Source organism: Scyliorhinus torazame, chromosome 22 (assembly GCF_047496885.1).
Source record: "Scyliorhinus torazame isolate Kashiwa2021f chromosome 22, sScyTor2.1, whole genome shotgun sequence".
NCBI classification, from domain to species: Eukaryota; Metazoa; Chordata; class Chondrichthyes; order Carcharhiniformes; family Scyliorhinidae; genus Scyliorhinus; species Scyliorhinus torazame.
In genome coordinates, this window is record NC_092728.1 from 38,538,314 (window position 1) to 38,556,663 (window position 18,350).

General features: G+C 53.1%; 1 protein-coding gene across 1 annotated transcript in view; it reads left to right on the forward strand.

The window, feature by feature from the left end:
• The window catches only part of LOC140398802 (coiled-coil domain-containing protein 183-like), a 168,024-nt gene that overhangs the window by 115,855 nt on the left and 33,819 nt on the right, over positions 1–18,350 (forward strand). The window contains exon 10 of the mRNA XM_072487768.1: positions 15,730–15,890. Coding sequence (XP_072343869.1) covers positions 15,730–15,890 — 161 coding nt within the window. The remainder of the gene's footprint in view (positions 1–15,729; positions 15,891–18,350) is intronic.

Below are 18,350 nucleotides of genomic sequence, written 5' to 3' on the forward strand. Positions count from 1 at the left end.
CAGGAGACGGCACCCTGCTCCCGGTACATGAGTGGGCACCCTGCTCCCGGTACAGGAGCCTGCATCCTGCTCCCGGTACAGGAGACTGCGTCCTGCCCTCGGTACAGGAGACTACACCCTGCTCCCGGTACAGGAGACGGCACCCTGCCCTCGGTACAGGAGACTGCACCCTGCTCCTGGTACAGGAGACGGCACCCTGCTCCCGGTACAGGAGAGGGCACCCTGCTCCCGGTACAGGAGACGGCACCCTGCTCCCGGTACAGAGACGGCGCCCTGCTCCCGGTACAGGAGACGGCCCCCTGCTCCCGGTACAGGAGAGGGCACCCTGCTCTCGGTACAGGAGACGGCACCCTGCTCCCGGTACAGGAGACGGCACCCTGCTCCCGGTACAGGAGACGGCACCCTGCTCCCGGTACAGGAGACGGCACCCTGCTCCCGGTACAGGAGACGGCACCCTGCTCCCGGTACAGGAGACGGCACCCTGCTCCCGGTACAGGAGACGGCACCCTGCTCCCGGTACAGAAGACGGCGCCCTGCTCCCGATACAGGAGACGGCGCCCTGCTCCCGGTACAGGAGACTGCGTCCTGCTCCCGGTACAGGAGACGGCACCCTGCCCCCAGTACAGGAGACTGCGTCCTGCTCCCGGTACAGGAGATGGCACCCTGCTCCCAGTACAGGAGACGGCGCCCTGCCCTCGGTACAGGAGTCAGTACCCTGCTCCCGGTACAGGAGACGGCACCCTGCCCTCGGTACAGGAGACGGTGTCTTGCTCCCGGTACAGGAGACGGCACCCTGATTCCGGTACAGGAGACGGCACCCTGCTCCCGGTACAGGAGACGGTGCCCTGCTCCCGGTACAGGAGAGGGCACCCTGCTCCCGGTACAGGAGACGGCACCGTGCTCCCGGTACAGGAGACGGCACCCTGCTCCCGGGACAGGAGACTGCGTCCTGCTCCCCATACAGGAGATGGCACCCTGCTCCCGGTACAGGAGACTGCACCCTGACCCGATACAGGAGACTGCACCCTGCTCCCGGCACAGGAGACGGCGCCCTGCTCCCGGTACATGAGAGGGCACCCTGCTCCCGGTACAGGAGCCTGCATCCTGCTCCCGGTACAGGAGACTGCGTCCTGCCCTCGGTACAGGAGACTACACCCTGCTCCCGGTACAGGAGACGGCACCCTGCCCTCGGTACAGGAGACTACACCCTGCTCCCGGTACAGGAGACGGCACCCTGCCCCCGGCACAGGAGACGGCACCCTGCTCCCGGTACATGAGAGGGCACCCTGCTCCCGGTACAGGAGCCTGCATCCTGCTCCCGGTACAGGAGACTGCGTCCTGCCCTCGGTACAGGAGGCTACACCCTGCTCCCGGTACAGGAGACGGCACCCTGCCCTCGGTACAGGAGACTGCACCCTGCTCCTGGTACAGGAGACGGCACCCTGCTCCCGGTACAGGAGAGGGCACCCTGCTCCCGGTACAGGAGACGGCACCCTGCTCCCGGTACAGAGACGGCGCCCTGCTCCCGGTACAGGAGACGGCGCCCTGCTCCCGGTACTGGAGAGGGCACCCTGCTCCCGGTACAGGAGACGGCACCCTGCTCCCGGTACAGGAGACGGCACCCTGCTCACGGTACAGTAGACGGCACCCTGCTGCCGGTACAGGAGACTGCACCCTGCCCTTGGTACAGGAGACGGCAACCTGCCCCCGGTACAGGAGACTGCACCCTGCTCCCGGTACAGGAGACGGCGCACTGCTCCCGGTACAGGAGACGGCACCCTGCTCCCGGTACAGGAGACGGCACCCTGCTCCCGGCACAGGAGACGGCACCTTGCTCCCGGTACAGGAGACGGCGCCCTGCTCCCGGTACAGGAGACTGCACCCTGCTCCCGGTACAGGAGACGGCACCCTGCTCTCGGCACAGGAGATGGCACCTTGCTCCCGGTACAGGAGACGGCACCCTGCTCCCCGGGACAGGAGACGGCACCCTGCTCAGGAGACTGCACCCTGCTCCCGGTACAGGAGACTGCACCCTGCTCCCGGTACAGGAGACGGCACCCTGCTCCCGGTACAGGAGACAGCGCCCTGCTCCCTGGGACAGGTGACGGCACCCTGCTCCAGGTACAGGAGACGGCACCCTGCTCCCGGTACAGGAGACGGCACCCTGCTCCCGGTACAGGAGACGGCGCCCTGCTCCCGGTACAGGAGACGGCGCCCTGCTCCCGGTACAGGAGACGGCGCCCTGCTCCCGGTACAGGAGACGGCGCCCTGCTCCCGGTACAGGAGACGGCGCCCTGCTCCCGGTACAGGAGACGGCGCCCTGCTCCCGGTACATGAGAGGGCACCCTGCTCCCGGTACAGGAGCCTGCATCCTGCTCCCGGTAAAGGAGACTGCGTCCTGCCCTCGGTACAGGAGACTACACCCTGCTCCCGGTACAGGAGACGGCACCCTGCCCTCGGTACAGGAGACTGCACCCTGCTCCTGGTACAGGAGACGGCACCCTGCTCCCGGTACAGGAGAGGGCACCCTGCTCCCGGTACAGGAGACGGCACCCTGCTCCCGGTACAGAGACGGCGCCCTGCTCCCGGTACAGGAGACGGCGCCCTGCTCCCGGTACAGGAGGGGGCACCCTGCTCCCGGTACAGGAGACGGCACCCTGCTCCCGGTACAGGAGACGGCACCCTGCTCCCGGTACAGTAGACGGCACCCTGCTGCCGGTACAGGAGACTGCACCCTGCCCTTGGTACAGGAGACGGCAACCTGCCCCCGGTACAGGAGACTGCACCCTGCTCCCGGTACAGGAGACGGCGCCCTGCTCCCGGTACAGGAGACGGCACCCTGCTCCCGGTACAGGAGACGGCACCCTGCTCCCGGCACAGGAGACGGCACCTTGCTCCCGGTACAGGAGACGGCGCCCTGCTCCCGGTACAGGAGACTGCACCCTGCTCCCGGTACAGGAGACGGCACCCTGCTCTCGGCACAGGAGACGGCACCTTGCTCCCGGTACAGGAGACGGCACCCTGCTCCCCGGGACAGGAGACGGCACCCTGCTCAGGAGACTGCACCCTGCTCCCGGTACAGGAGACTGCACCCTGCTCCCGGTACAGGAGACGGCACCCTGCTCCCGGTACAGGAGACAGCGCCCTGCTCCCTGGGACAGGTGACGGCACCCTGCTCCAGGTACAGGAGACGGCACCCTGCTCCCGGTACAGGAGACGGCGCCCTGCTCCCGGTACAGGAGACGGCGCCCTGCTCCCGGTACAGGAGACGGCGCCCTGCTCCCGGTACAGGAGACGGCGTCCTGCTCCCGGTACAGGAGACGGCGCCCTGCTCCCGGTACAGGAGACGGCGCCCTGCTCCCGGAACAGGAGACGGCGTCCTGCTCCCGGTACAGGAGACGGCGCCCTGCTCCCGGTACAGGAGACAGCGCCCTGCTCCCGGTACAGGAGACGGCGCCCTGCTCCCGGTACAGGAGACGGCGCCCTGCTCCCGGTACAGATTCTAAACCTTTTCCTTGTGCGAGAGACTAATGAAACTGTTCATGATGTTCCCCAAAAATAAATGTAATTGAAAAACAAGTACTCAGTAAGAAAGAATCTGCCCGTCACATCGGCGAGATTTCAACCAGGTTTTTTAAAACAGGAACCATTGGAGGAAACTCCAGAGGTAGGTAAAGCCCCCGAGGAGAAAAGGACTTGCCCGGGCAAGGCCCTGCAGGCAGTGCCATGGGTGCAGTGGGGGGCTCCTCTGGGGAGCTCCATTGTGTGCGTGTGTGTGTGGGGGGGGGGGGTGGGGGTGGGGGGGGGGGTGCTCCCTATTCCGTCGGGGGGGGGGGGGAAGGCAGTTCTTTGTTTCTTATGGTACCTTGAACTCTGGATTTCTGGCCTTGCCAGTTTTCTGTAACCTTACCCCACCAACGTGACAGCGTGGGCCACATCTCCACTTTCCTTTACTCAATGAGGCGAGAAATGCAGGCCGTGCTGCCGGCGAGCTGCACGCAGGTTAATCCCACCTCAGACAGCACTCTGCGCAAAGAAGGGATAATTCCACCCAAGGTATTGGCGACACTCCTCGTGGCCTGATGGCCCACACCCTAGGCGTCAAAAAGAGAATTCTGCAGAGATAGGGGAACTGCCAAAATTCCTTACATTCAGGTCGGAAGTTGACAAATCCTACACCACCTTTCAAGAAAGGAAGGAGAGAGAAAACAGTGAATTGCAGGCCAGTTAACCCAAAATCAAAATGTTCGGAAAATTCTGGAATCTATTCAGAAAGTTTTAACAATGTGCTGAGAAAAACAGAGTATGGTGAGAATAAGTCAGCATGGTTTACTAAAGGAAAGTTTTGCTTGACAAATTTAAGTAGAAATTTGAGGATGTAGCGAATGGAGTAGATAATGGGGAACCAGTAGATGTAGTGTACCTGGATTTCAAAAAGCATTTGATATGGTTTCTGCAATGACGTACGCCAGGCCTTTGAGATTGGCCAATTAGAATGTGAGTTCCCTGATTAGTGGCCCAATCAGGGAACCCCTTTCTCTGTATATAACAGGGAGTGTCAGATCCTTTGCACTTCCAGTGCAGATAGCAAGTTGAATTTACCTGGTTGTTCAGCTGTTGGTTTTGTAAAGAAAATAAATTCTGGTGAAGGAACTTCTGCCTCCGTGAACTTATTACAGTGGCGACGAGGAAACCAGAACGACCCGAAGGAACCTGCTCGTTAGCAGCCGCCGCATATTGAGGTTAAGCCACTGACAAGCAAAATGCCTTTATTCGAGAAGTTGGATTCTTTTAACCCTGCAGTGGAAGACTGGGCCCAATACGTAGAGTGGATGAAGTACTTCTTGAGAGCAAATGATATAATTCCGGAGGAGAAGCAACGGGTTATTCTGCTGACTGCATTTGGGCCGGCAGCTTTTGCCATTATGTGCAGTCTCACTGTTCCAGAGGCACCGGACACAAAAACTTTCCAGGAATTGACGGACTTAGTAAAAGAGTACTCTGACCCTAAGCCACCTCTGATCCTGCGAAGGTACCGGTTTTCCAGGTATCAGCATTCCGAGACACTGGGGAGTCAGTCACTAACGTTTGATGTTAAGTGAGATGCTCCGAGACCGGTTGGTGTGCGGAATAAATAATTTAGCAATACAAAAACATCAACTAGCAGAGGCCGAGCACGATTGCAAACAAGCATTGCAGCTGGCTTTGTCCTTAGAAAAAGCGGCGAGCGGAGCATAGAAACATAGAAAACATAGAAAATACAGCACAGAACAGGCCCTTCGGCCCACGATGTTGTTCCGAACCTTTGTCCTAGATTAATCATAGATTATCATTGAATTTACAGTGCAGAAGGAGGCCATTCGGCCCCCTGAGTCTGCACCGGCTCTTGGAAAGAGCCCCCTACCCATACTCAACACCTCCACCCAACACCAAGGGCAATTTTGGACACTAAGGGCAATTTATCATGGCCAATCCCCCTACCCTGCACATCTTTGGACTGTGGGAGGAAACCGGAGCACCCGGAGGAAACCCACGCAGACACGGGGAGGACGTGCAGACTCCGCACAGACAGTGACCCAAGCCGGAATCGAACCTGGGACCCTGGAGCTGTGAAGCAATTGTGCTATCCACAATGCTACCGTGCTGCCCTTAAGAACAAATAAATCTACACTATATCATTTTACCGTAATCCATGTACCTATCCAATAGCTGCTTGAAGGTCCCTAATGTTTCCGACTCAACTACTTCCACAGGCAGTGCATTCCATGCCCCCACTACTCTCTGGGTAAAGAACCTATCTCTGATATCCCTCCTATATCTTCCACCTTTCACCTTAAATTTATGTCCTCTTGTAATAAACATAGAACATAGAAAATACAGCACAGAACAGGCCCTTCGGCCCACGATGTTGTGCCGAACCTTTGTCCTAGATTAATCATAGATTATCATTGAATTTACAGTGCAAAAGGAGGCCATTCGGCCCTTTGAGTCTGCACCAGCTCTTGGAAAGAGCACCCTACCCAAACTCAACACCTCCACCCAACACCAAGGGCAATTTGGACATTAAGGGCAATTTATCATTGGCCAATTCACCTAACCCGCACATCTTTGGACTGTGGGAGGAAACCGGAGCACCCGGAGGAAACCTACGGAGACACGGGGAGGACGTGCAGACTCCGCACAGACAATGACCCAAGCCGGAATCGAACCTGGGACCATGGATCTGTGAAGCAATTGTGCTATCCACAATGCTACCGTGCTGCCCTTAAGAACAAATAAATCTACACTATATCATTTTCCCGTAATCCATGTACCTATCCAACAGCTGCTTGAAGGTCCCTAATGTTTCCGACTCAACTACTTCCACAGGCAGTGCATTCCATGCCCCCACTACTCTCTGGGTAAAGAACCTACCTCTGATATCCCTCCTATATCTTCCACCTTTCACCTTAAATTTATGTCCCCTTGTAATGGTGTGTTCCACCTGGGGAAAAAGTCTCTAACTGTCTACTCTATCTATTCCCCTGATCATCTTATAAACCTCTATCAAGTCGCCCCTCATCCTTCTCCGCTCTAATGAGAAAAGGCCTAGCACCCTCAACCTTTCCTCGTAAGACCTACTCTCCATTCCAGGCAACATCCTGGTAAATCTTCTTTGCACCTTTTCCAGAGCTTCCACATCCTTCCTAAAATGAGGCGACCAGAACTGTACACAGTACTCCAAATGTGGCCTTACCAAAGTTTTGTACAGCTGCATCATCACCTCACGGCTCTTAAATTCAATCCCCCTGTTAATGAACGCGAGCACACCATAGGCCTTCTTCACAGCTCTATCCACTTGAGTGGCAACTTTCAAAGATGTATGAACATAGACCCCAAGGTCTCTCTGCTCCTCCACAATGCCAAGAACTCTACCGTTAACCCTGTATTCCGCATTCATATTTGTCCTTCCAAAATGGACAACCTCACACTTTTCAGGGTTAAACTCCATCTGCCACTTCTCAGCCCAGCTCTGCATCCTATCTATGTCTCTTTGCAGCCGACAACAGCCCTCCTTACTATCCACAACTCCACCAATCTTCGTATCGTCTGCAAATTTACTGACCCACCCTTCAACTCCCTCATCCAAGTCATTAATGAAAATCACAAACAGCAGAGGACCCAGAACTGATCCCTGCGGTACACCACTGGTAACTGGGATCCAGGCTGAATATTTGCCATCCACCACCACTCTCTGACTTCTATCGGTTAGCCAGTTCGTTATCCAACTGGCCAAATTTCCCACTATCCCATGCCTCCTTACTTTGTGCAGAAGCCTACCATGGGGAACTTTATCAAATGCCTTACTAAAATCCATGTACACTACATCCACTGCTTTACCTTCATCCACATGCTTGGTCACCTCCTCAAAGAATTCAATAAGATTTGTAAGGCAAGACCTACCCCTCACAAATCCGTGCTGACTATCCCTAATCAAGCAGTGTCTTTCCAGATGCTCAGAAATCCTATCCTTCAGTACCCTTTCCATTACTTTGCCTACCACCGAAGTAAGACTAACTGGCCTGTAATTCCCAGGGTTATCCCTAGTTCCTTTTTTGAACAGGGGCACGACATTCGCCACTCTCCAATCCCCTGGTACCGCCCCTGTTGACAGTGAGGACGAAAAGATAATTGCCAACGGCTCTGCAATTTCATCTCTTGCTTCCCATAGAATCCTTGGATATATCCCGTCAGGCCCGGGGGACTTGTCTATCCTCAAGTTTTTCAAAATGCCCAACACATCATAGTATCATAGTATCATAGAATTTACAGTGCAGAAGGAGGCCATTCAGCCCATCGAGTCTGCACCGGCTCTTGGAAAGAGCACCCTACCCAAGGTCCACACCTCCACCCTATCCCCATAACCCAGTAACCCCACCCTACACTAAGGGCAATTTTGGACACTATGGGAAATTTAGCATGGCCAATCCACCTAACCCGCACATCTTTGGACTGTGGGAGGAAACCGGAGCACCCGGAGGAAACCCACGCACACACGGGGAGGATGTGCAGACTCCGCACAGACAGTGACCCAAGCCGGAATCGAACCTGGGACCCTGGAGCTGTGAAGCATTTGTGCTATCCACAATGCTACCGTGCTACCCCATCTTCCTTCCTAACAAGTATTTCCTCGAGCTTACCAATCTGTTTCACACTGTCCTCTCCAACAATATTGCCCCTCTCATTTGTAAATACAGAAGAAAAGTACTCATTCAAGACCTCTCCTATCTCTTCAGACTCAATACACAATCTCCCGCTACTGTCCTTGATCGGACCTACCCTCGCTCTAGTCATTCTCATATTTCTCACATATGTGTAAAAGGCCTTGGGGTTTTCCTTGATCCTACCCGCCAAAGATTGTTCATGCCCTCTCTTAGCTCTCCTAATCCCTTTCTTCAGTTCCCTCCTGGCTATCTTGTATCCCTCCAATGCCCTGTCTGAACCTTGTTTCCTCAGCCTTACATAAGTCACCTTTTTTCTCTTAACAAGACATTCAACCTCTCTTGTCAACCATGGTTCCCTCACTCGACCATCTCTTCCCTGCCTGACAGGGACATACATATCAAGGACACGTAGCACCTGTTCCTTGAACAAGTTCCACATTTCACTTGTGTCCTTCCCTGCCAGCCTATGTTCCCAACTTATGCACTTCAATTCTTGTCTGACAACATCGTATTTACCCTTCCCCCAATTGTAAACCTTGCCCTGTTGCACGTACCTATCCCTCTCCATTACTAAAGTGAAAGTCACAGAATTGTGGTCACTATCTCCAAAATGCTCCCCCACTAACAAATCTATCACTTGCCCTGGTTCATTACCCAGTACTAAATCCAATATTAACCCTCCTCTGGTCGGACAATCTACATACTGTGTTAGAAAAGCTTCCTGGACACACTGCACAAACACCACCCCATCCAAACTATTTGATCTAAAGAGTTTCCACTCAATATTTGGGAAGTTAAAGTCGCCCATGACTACTACCCTCTGACTTCTGCACCTTTCCAAAATCTGTTTCCCAATCTGTTCCTCCACATCTCTGCTACTATTGGGGGGCCTATAGAAAACTCCTAACAAGGTGACTGCTCCTTTCCTATTTCTGACTTCAACCCATACTACCTCAATAGGGTGATACTCCTCGAACTGCCTTTCTGCAGCTGTTATACTATCTCTAATTAATAATGCCACCCCCCCACCTCTTTTACCACCCTCCCTAATCTTATTGAAACATCTATAACCAGGGACCTCCAACAACCATTTCTGCCCCTCTTCTATCCAAGTTTCCGTGATGGCCACCACATCGTAGTCCCAAGTACCGATCCATGCCTTAAGTTCACCCACCTTATTCCTGATGCTTCTTGCGTTGAAGTATACACACTTCAACCCATCTCCGTGCCTGCAAATACTCTCCTTTGTCAGTGTTCCCTTCCCCACTGCCTCATTACATGCTTTGGCGTCCTGAATATCGGCTACCTTAGTTGCTGGACTACAAATCCGTTTCCCATTACCCTGCCAAATTAGTTTAAACCCTCCCGAAGAGTACTAGCAAACCTCCCTCCCAGGATATTGGTGCCCCTATGGTTCAGATGCAACCCGTCCTGCTTGTACAGGTCCCACCTTCCCCAGAATGCGCTCCAATTATCCAAATACCTGAAGCCCTCCCTCCTACACCATTCCTGCAGCCACGTGTTCAACTGCACTCTCTCCCTATTCCTAGCCTCGCTATCACGTGGCACTGGCAACAAACCAGAGATGACAACTCTGTCTGTCCTGGCTTTCAACTTCCAGCCTAACTCCCTAAACTTGTTTATTACCTCCACACCCCTTTTCCTACCTATGTCGTTGGTACCAATGTGCACCACGACTTCTGGCTGCTCCCCCTCCCCCTTAAGGATCCTGGAGACACGATCCGAGACATCCCTGGCCCTGGCACCCGGGAGGCAACATACCTTCCGGGAGTCTCACTCGCGACCACAGAATCTCCTATCTATTCCCCTAACCATTGAATCTCCTACAACTATTGCTTTTCTATTCTCCCCCCTTCCCTTCTGAGCCCCAGAGCCAGACTCAGTGCCAGAGACCTGGCCGCTAGGGCCTTCCCCCGGTAGGTCATCCCCCCCAACAGCATCCAAAACGGTATACTTGTTTTCAAGGGGAACGGCCACGAGGGATCCCTGCACTGTCTGCCTGTTTGTTTTTTTCCCCCTGACTGTAACCCAGCTATTCTTGACCTGTACCTTGGGTGTGGTTACCTCCCTGTAACTCTTCTCAATCACCCCCTCTGCCTCCCGGATGATCCGAAGTTCATCCAGCTTCAGCTCCAGTTCCCTAACACGGTCTTTGAGGAGCTGGAGTTGGGTGCACTTCCCGCAGGTATAGTCAGTGGGGACACCGGTGGTATCCCTCACCACCCACATCCTACAGGAGGAGCATGTAACTGGCCTAGCCTCCATCCCCTCTTACCTTACAGAATATAGCTGCTGTGTGGACTAACTAGATCTCCGCCCTCCGACTCTGCTCCCAGTCAGCTACACTTCCTGTAAACTCCTGGCTCTCTTCGCACTCTTTGCGGAAATGTCGGAAACAAAATGAAAGGAGCACCTTACTCCCTCCTCACCTAACTCCCTCGGTCACCAAACTCTCACTATCGCACTCAAAAAGCACCAAATTCAGCACTCAGTGCAAATGGTTTGTTCCACCCGGGGAAAAAGTCTCTGACTGTCTACTCTATCTATTCCCCTGATCATCTTATAAACCTCTATCAAGTCGCCCCTCATCCTTCTCCGTTCTAATGAGAAAAGGCCTAGCACCCTCAACCTTTCCTCGTAAGACCTACTCTCCATTCCAGGTAACATCCTGGTAAATCTTCTTTGCACCTTTTCCAAAGCTTCCACATCCTTCCTAAAATGAGGTGACCAGAACTGTACACAGTACTCCAAATGTGGCCTTACCAAAGTTTTGTACAGCTGCATCATCACCTCACGGCTCTTAAATTCAATCCCTCTGTTAATGAACGCGAGCACACCATAGGCCTTCTTCACAGCTCTATCCACTTGAGTGGCAACTTTCAAAGATGTATGAACATAGACCCCAAGATCTCTCTGCTCCTCCACATTGCCAAGAACTCTACCGTTAACCCTGTATTCCGCATTCATATTTGTCCTTCCAAAATGGACAACCTCACACTTTTCAGGGTTAAACTCCCTCTGCCACTTCTCAGCCCAGCTCTGCATCCTATCTATGTCTCTTTGCAGCCGACAACAGCCCTCCTTACTATCCACAACTCCACCAATCTTCGTATAGTCCGCAAATTTACTGACCCACCCTTCAACTCCCTCATCCAAGTCATTAATGAAAATCACAAACAGCAGAGGACCCAGAACTGATCCCTGCGGTACGCCGCTGGTAACTGGGATCCAGGCTGAATATTTGCCAACCACCACCACTCTCTGACTTCTATTGGTTAGCCAGTTCGTTATCCAACTGGCCAAATTTCCCACTATCCCATGCCTCCTTACTTTCTGCAGAAGCCTACCATGGGGAACCTTATCAAATGCCTTACTAAAATCCATGTACACTACATCCACTGCTTTACCTTCATCCACATGCTTGGTCACCTCCTCAAAGAATTCAATAAGATTTGTAAGGCAAGACCTACCCCTCACAAATCCGTGCTGACTATCCCTAATCAATCAGTGTCTTTCCAGATGCTCAGAAATCCTATCCTTCAGTACCCTTTCCATTACTTTGCCTACCACCGAAGTAAGACTAACTGGAGCACATGAGTTACAGAGTACTCCGATGGAGGTAGACGCCCACACCAGTGAAATTGAGTTAAGGGACTACCGCTGGGGGATTGGCAACTGCATAGCCACCCTCAGGAACAACTCGGATACTAAGGAACCCAGGCCCACTCACAGAACCGCTCCCAAGCAAGGGAAAATTAGGACCAGGCAGACGGCAGCCCCTGCAACTTTTCGCCCGGCAAGATATAAGAACATAAGAACGAGAAGCAGGAGTAGGCCATCTGGCCCCTCGAGCCTGCTCCACCATTCAATGAGATCATGGCTGATCTTTTGTGGACTCAGCTCCACTTTCCGGCCCGAACACCATAACCCTTAATCCCTTTATTCTTCAAAAAACTATCAATCCTTATCTTAAAAACATTTAATGAAGGAGACTCTACTGCTTCACTGGGCAAGGAATTCCATAGATTCACAACCCTTTGGATGAAGAAGTTCCTCCTAAACTCAGTCCTAAATCTACTTCCCCTTATTTTGAGGCTATGCCCCCTAGATCTGCTTTCACCCGCCAGTGGAAACAATATTGTAGTTGTTACCATAGATCGGAGCCAGAGAGGAGAAATAGATGCCCAAAACCAACATCTTGGAGAAGGACACGTAGACTGGGTACAGGAGAATGCATACCCTAGAAGCCCCACCTTCCTCCGACGAGGAACAACTAAATTGTGCAGCAATGGTAATCAAAACTTATTAAATTAACCATAAGGTTGAATGGACGTCCCGCATTAATGGAAGTCGACACGGGAGCAGCCGTATCAGTGATAGGGGAAACAGTATTTAATAAAACTCGCACTGGACTCCAACCCTTATCCCTAACCAGGACCTCAGCAAAACTGTGCTTATGGAGAGCAACTGGTTAGGCTGCCTTTAATGGTAGTGAAAGGTGCGGGACCGAGCTTATTGGGACGAAACTGGCTAAAAGAGATCCAGCTGGATTGGGTAAACATTTTCCAGCTGGAAAATGGTCGCCTGAGTGCACCCTTTGCAAATATTCAGAGGTTTTCCAAGAGGGGCTCGAAACAATAAAGGGAGCAAAGGCGACATTACATGTAGATCCGGAGGCAGTCCCAAAATTCTACAAGGCCCGAACGGTACCCTTCGCTTTAAGGCAGAATGTTGATACGGAAATCAACAGATTGAAGCGGGAAGGAATAATAAAACCGGTCCAGTTTGCAGAATGGGCAGCACCCGTGGTGCCTATCCTTAAGCCGGACGGCTTGGACCGCCTTTGTGACGATTTCAAACAAACGATTAATCGCTACTCACAGCTGGACAAATACCCAATTCCCCGGATTGAGGATTTGTATGCAAAGCTGGCTGGAGGAGTCTTATTCTCAAAGCTGGATATGAGCCACGCATATCAACGGCTGAAGCTGGACGAAGAGTCGCAAAAATTCTCAACGATAAACATCCTGAAGGGTCTTTTTCAGTAGACAAGATTACCCTTCGGGGTATAGTCAGCCTGTGCGATATTCCAGAGGACAATGGAGAATATATTACAAGGGTTACTACAGGTCACCATTTACCTGGACGACATCCACATTACAGAAAAAACAAAGGCAGAACACCTGCAAGACCTGGAGGAAGTCCTTAGGAGGTTTTCAGCAGCAGGCGTGCGCCTAAAGAGGGAGAAATGTGTTTTTTTAGCACCTCAAGTAACCTATCTGGGGTACAAGTTTGACAAACCAGGGCTACACCCTTTGGAGGATCGGGTGAGAGTGATTAAAGATGCCCCGGCCCCCACCACAATTCAGGAGTTAAGATATTTTTTAGGACTGGTGACATACGACGGAAAATACATACAGAACAGAGCTTCCATCTTGGACCCCCTACACCAATTACAAAAAAAGGGGCAAGCCTGGGAGTGGTCCACCTGCCAAGACAGGGCTTTCAAGAAGATAAAACAACAGCTCTCCTCAAAAAATGTGGTGGCACACTACAACCCTAGGAAAGAGTTGGTGGTCTCTTGCGACGCGTCTCCATCTAGCGTTGGTGCAGTCTTGGCACACAGAGGGCAAAACGGACAGGAACGGCCTATAGCATTTGCTTCCAGGATGTTAGCAGCAGCAGAGCGAAAGTACGCCCAAATTGAAAAGGAAGGACGGGCTGCAATCTTCGCGGTGAAGAAATGTCACCAGTACTTGTACGGCAGAAATTCACAATAATCACAGACCAGGAGATTGCTGAGCCTTTGGCCTTGATCTTTAAGTCATCTTTGTCTACAGGAATAGTGCCAGAAGACTGGAGGATAGCAAATGTTGTTCCCTTGTTCAAGAAGGGGAGTAGAGATAACCCCGGTAACTATAGACCAGTGAGGCTTACTTCTGTTGTGGGAAAAATCCTGGAAAGGTTTATAAGAGATAGGATGTATAATCATCTGGAAAGGAATAATTTGATTAGAGATAGTCAACACGGTTTTGTGAAGGGTAGGTCGTGCCTCACAAACCTTATAGAGTTCTTTGAGAAGGTGACCAAACAGGTGGATGAGGGTAAAGCAGTTGATGTGGTGTATATGGATTTCAGTAAAGCGTTTGATAAGGTTCCCCAGGGTAGGCTACTGCAGAAAATACGGAGGCATGGGATTCAGGGTGATTTAGCAGTTTGGATCAGAAATTGGCTAGCTGGAAGAAGACAAAGGGTGGTGGTTGATGGGAAATGTTCAGACTGGAGTCCAGTTACTAGTGGTGTACCACAAGGATCTGTTTTGGGGCCACTGCTGTTTGTCATTTTTATAAATGACCTGGAGGAGGGCGTAGAAGGATGGGTGAGTAAATTTGCAGATGACACTAAAGTCGATGGTTGTGGACAGTGTGGAAGGATGTTACAAGTTACAGAGGGACATAGATAAGCTGTAGCGCTGGGCTGAGAGGTGACAAATGCAGTTTAATGCAGAAAAGTGTGAGGTGATTCATTTTGGAAGGAATAACAGGAAGACTGAGTACTGAGCTAATGGTAAGATTCTTGGCAGTGTGGATGAGCAGAGAGATCTCGTTGTCCATGTACATAGATCCCTGAAAGTTGCCACCCAGGTTGAGATGGTTGTTAAGAAGGCGTACGGTGTGTTAGCTTTTATTGGTAGAGGGATTGAGTTTAGGAGCCATGAGGTCATGTTGCAGCTTTACAACACTCTGGTGCGGCCGCATTTGGAGTATTGCGTGCAATTCTGGTCGTCGCATTATAGGAAGGATGTGGAAGCATTGGAAAGGGTGCAGAGGAGATTTACCAGAATGTTGCCTGGTATGGAGGGAAGATCTTATGAGGAAAGGCTGAGGGACTTGAGGCTGTTTTTGTTAGAGAGAAGAAGGTTAAGAGGTGACTTAATTGAGGCATACAAGATGATCAGAGGATTGCATAGGGTGGATAGTGAGAGCCTTTTTCCTCGGATGGTGATGTCTAGCACGAGGGGACTTAGCTCTAAATTGAGGGGAGGTAGATATAAGACAGATGTCAGAGGTAGGTTCTTTACTCAGAGAGTAGTAAGGGCGTGGAATGCCCTGCCTGCAACAGTAGTGGACTCGCCAACACTAAGGACATTCAAATGGTCATTGGATAGACCATTATACAATAAGGGAATAGTGTAGATGGGCTTTAGAGTGGTTTCACAGGTCGGCGCAACATCGAGGGCCGAAGGGCCTGTACTGTGCTGTAATGTTCTATGTTCTATGTTCTACAAGCTGTTGCTGGGCTTGCTGAAAGAAGACAACGCAATGTCACCAATAGCTTCGGCCCGGATCCAACGCTGGGTCCTACTACTGGCAGCATACCAATATCAACTGGATCTATGTGCGGATCCACAAGGGATGGGAGAGGTGCTAAATGAATATTGGGAAATTGGGGAAATAAAAAGTGACATCTTTTTCATTTAAGATTTTAACTTTATTTTATGCAGGACATTGAGCAGAGGATAAACATGCAGAGTGCGACCAGTGACTACCTGCAGTGGAAACTCAGTCAGCGGAACGAGAAGCGGGATCACTTGAACAAAGATTTAAATGATCTAATGCTGGAACACGCAGAACTAAAGTTTGACCCCAACAAAACCATTGCCAGGTACAAGGCACTCATACACACCATTAATGTGAAACTGAGGCCCCTCTTCTCATCAGCTGTTAATAATATAATAATAATCGCTTATTGTCACAAGTAGGTTTCACTGAAGTTACTGTGAAAAGCCCCTAGTCGCCACATTCTGTGGCGCCAGTTCAGGGAGGCTGGTACGGGAATTGAACCCGCGCCTTGTTCGGCATTACAAGCCAGGTATTTAGCCCACTGTGCTAAACCAGCCCCTACATTATGAAATGTCTTCCAGGAATTACCTGCAAAGTTCTCTCTTCACCTTAGCACCAACTTCAGAAACACCACTGAAGCTGTATATAAGAATGGGAGAACTTATTGACTCTCTCCAACCTGCTCCACCATCATATAGACCATACCCAACTGTACCTGAGCACAATTGGACACATCTGATTGATCAAAGATACCATCATATCACAGAATCCCTACACTGCAGGAGGAGGACATTTGGCCCATTGAGTCTGCACCGACCCTCCGAAAGAGCACCCTACCCAGGCCCACTCCCCCACTCTATCCTCGTAACTCCACCTAACCTTTATCATCCAGATACCCTGATCTTTACTACATTCCCTCCTCATCCAGATGCCCTTTTTTAAAATAGGTACCCCCAGAATCCAGTGTGATCCAGCAAAGGGCTGGGGGTTGTGATAGGTGGGGGTGGGGTTCACTCAATTTAATACATTGTCCCAACACCAGAAACTGTACTTTTATTTAAAGATCTTCAGATACTCAGCAAAACAGAAAAGAAAGGAAATAAACCCATATTCCTGGCCGGGATGACTAATCCATTTCCCAACGAAAACTCAACGCCGTATATAACAGCGACAGTCAGGTTATCAGCATGGCTCCTCATACAGTCCAATCTAAACCAGGGTTTCACAGAGTCCGAGGGCAACAACAAACACACTTCCCTCTCCGAGACATCTTCCTTGCATTCTGGGGCTGTTTAGCACAGGGCTAAATCGCTGGCTTTGAAAGCAGACCAAGGCAGGCCAGCAGCACGGTTCGATTTCCGTAACAGCCTCCCCGAACAGGCGCCGGAATGTGGCGACTAGGGGCTTTACACAGTAACTTCATTTGAAGCCTACTTGTGACAATAAGCGATTTTCATTTCATTTCATTTTTTCATTCACCAAGTTGGCTTCTTCCTAGCAGGCCTCCGTGCTTTGTTTATATAGTCCAGTAAGGCAACACAGCTGATCCTCCGTGCACTGAATCCTGATGGGAGTTTTCCATCAGTCTCTCATGTGACTTCCGGCCTAACTTCCAGTGGACATCCTGGTTGGGGGAAACTGTCCAGAAACTGAGGAATCTTATGGGAAAAGTACCATCCTTCCAGCACACAGACCCTGGTGACACCACACCAGATACCCTCATCACCCCGATACCCCCGTCACCCCGATACCCTCGTCACCCCGATACCCCCGTCACCCCGATACCATTATCACCCCGATACCCCCGCCGCCCCGATACCCCCGCCGCCCCGATACCCCCGCCGCCCCGATACCCCCGCCGCCCCGATACCCCCGCCGCCCCGATACCCCCGCCGCCCCGATACCCCCGCCGCCCCGATACCCCCGCCGCCCCGATACCCCCGCCGCCCCGATACCCCCGCCGCCCCGATACCCCCGCCGCCCCGATACCCCCGCCGCCCCGATACCCCCGCCGCCCCGATACCCCCGCCGCCCCGATACCCCCGCCGCCCCGATACCCCCGCCGCCCCGATACCCCCGCCGCCCCGATACCCCCGCCGCCCCGATACCCCCGCCGCCCCGATACCCCCGCCGCCCCGATACCCCCGCCGCCCCGATACCCCCGCCGCCCCGATACCCCCGCCGCCCCGATACCCCCGCCGCCCCGATACCCCCGCCGCCCCGATACCCCCGCCGCCCCGATACCCCCGCCGCCCCGATACCCCCGCCGCCCCGATACCCCCGCCGCCCCGATACCCCCGCCGCCCCGATACCCCCGTCGCCCCGATACCCCCGTCGCCCCGATACCCCCGTCGCCCCGATACCCCCGTCGCCCCGATACCCCCGTCGCCCCGATACCCCCGTCGCCCCGATACCCCCGTCGCCCCGATACCCCCGTCGCCCCGATACCCCCGTCGCCCCGATACCCCCGTCGCCCCGATACCCCCGTCGCCCCGATACCCCCGTCGCCCCGATACCCCCGTCGCCCCGATACCCCCGTCGCCCCGATACCCCCGTCGCCCCGATACCCCCGTCGCCCCGATACCCCCGTCGCCCCGATACCCCCGTCGCCCCGGTACCCCCGTCGCCCCGGTACCCCCGTCGCCCCGGTACCCCCGTCGCCCCGGTACCCCCGTCGCCCCGGTACCCCCGTCGCCCCGGTACCCCCGTCGCCCCGGTACCCCCGTCGCCCCGGTACCCCCGTCGCCCCGGTACCCCCGTCGCCCCGGTACCCCCGTCGCCC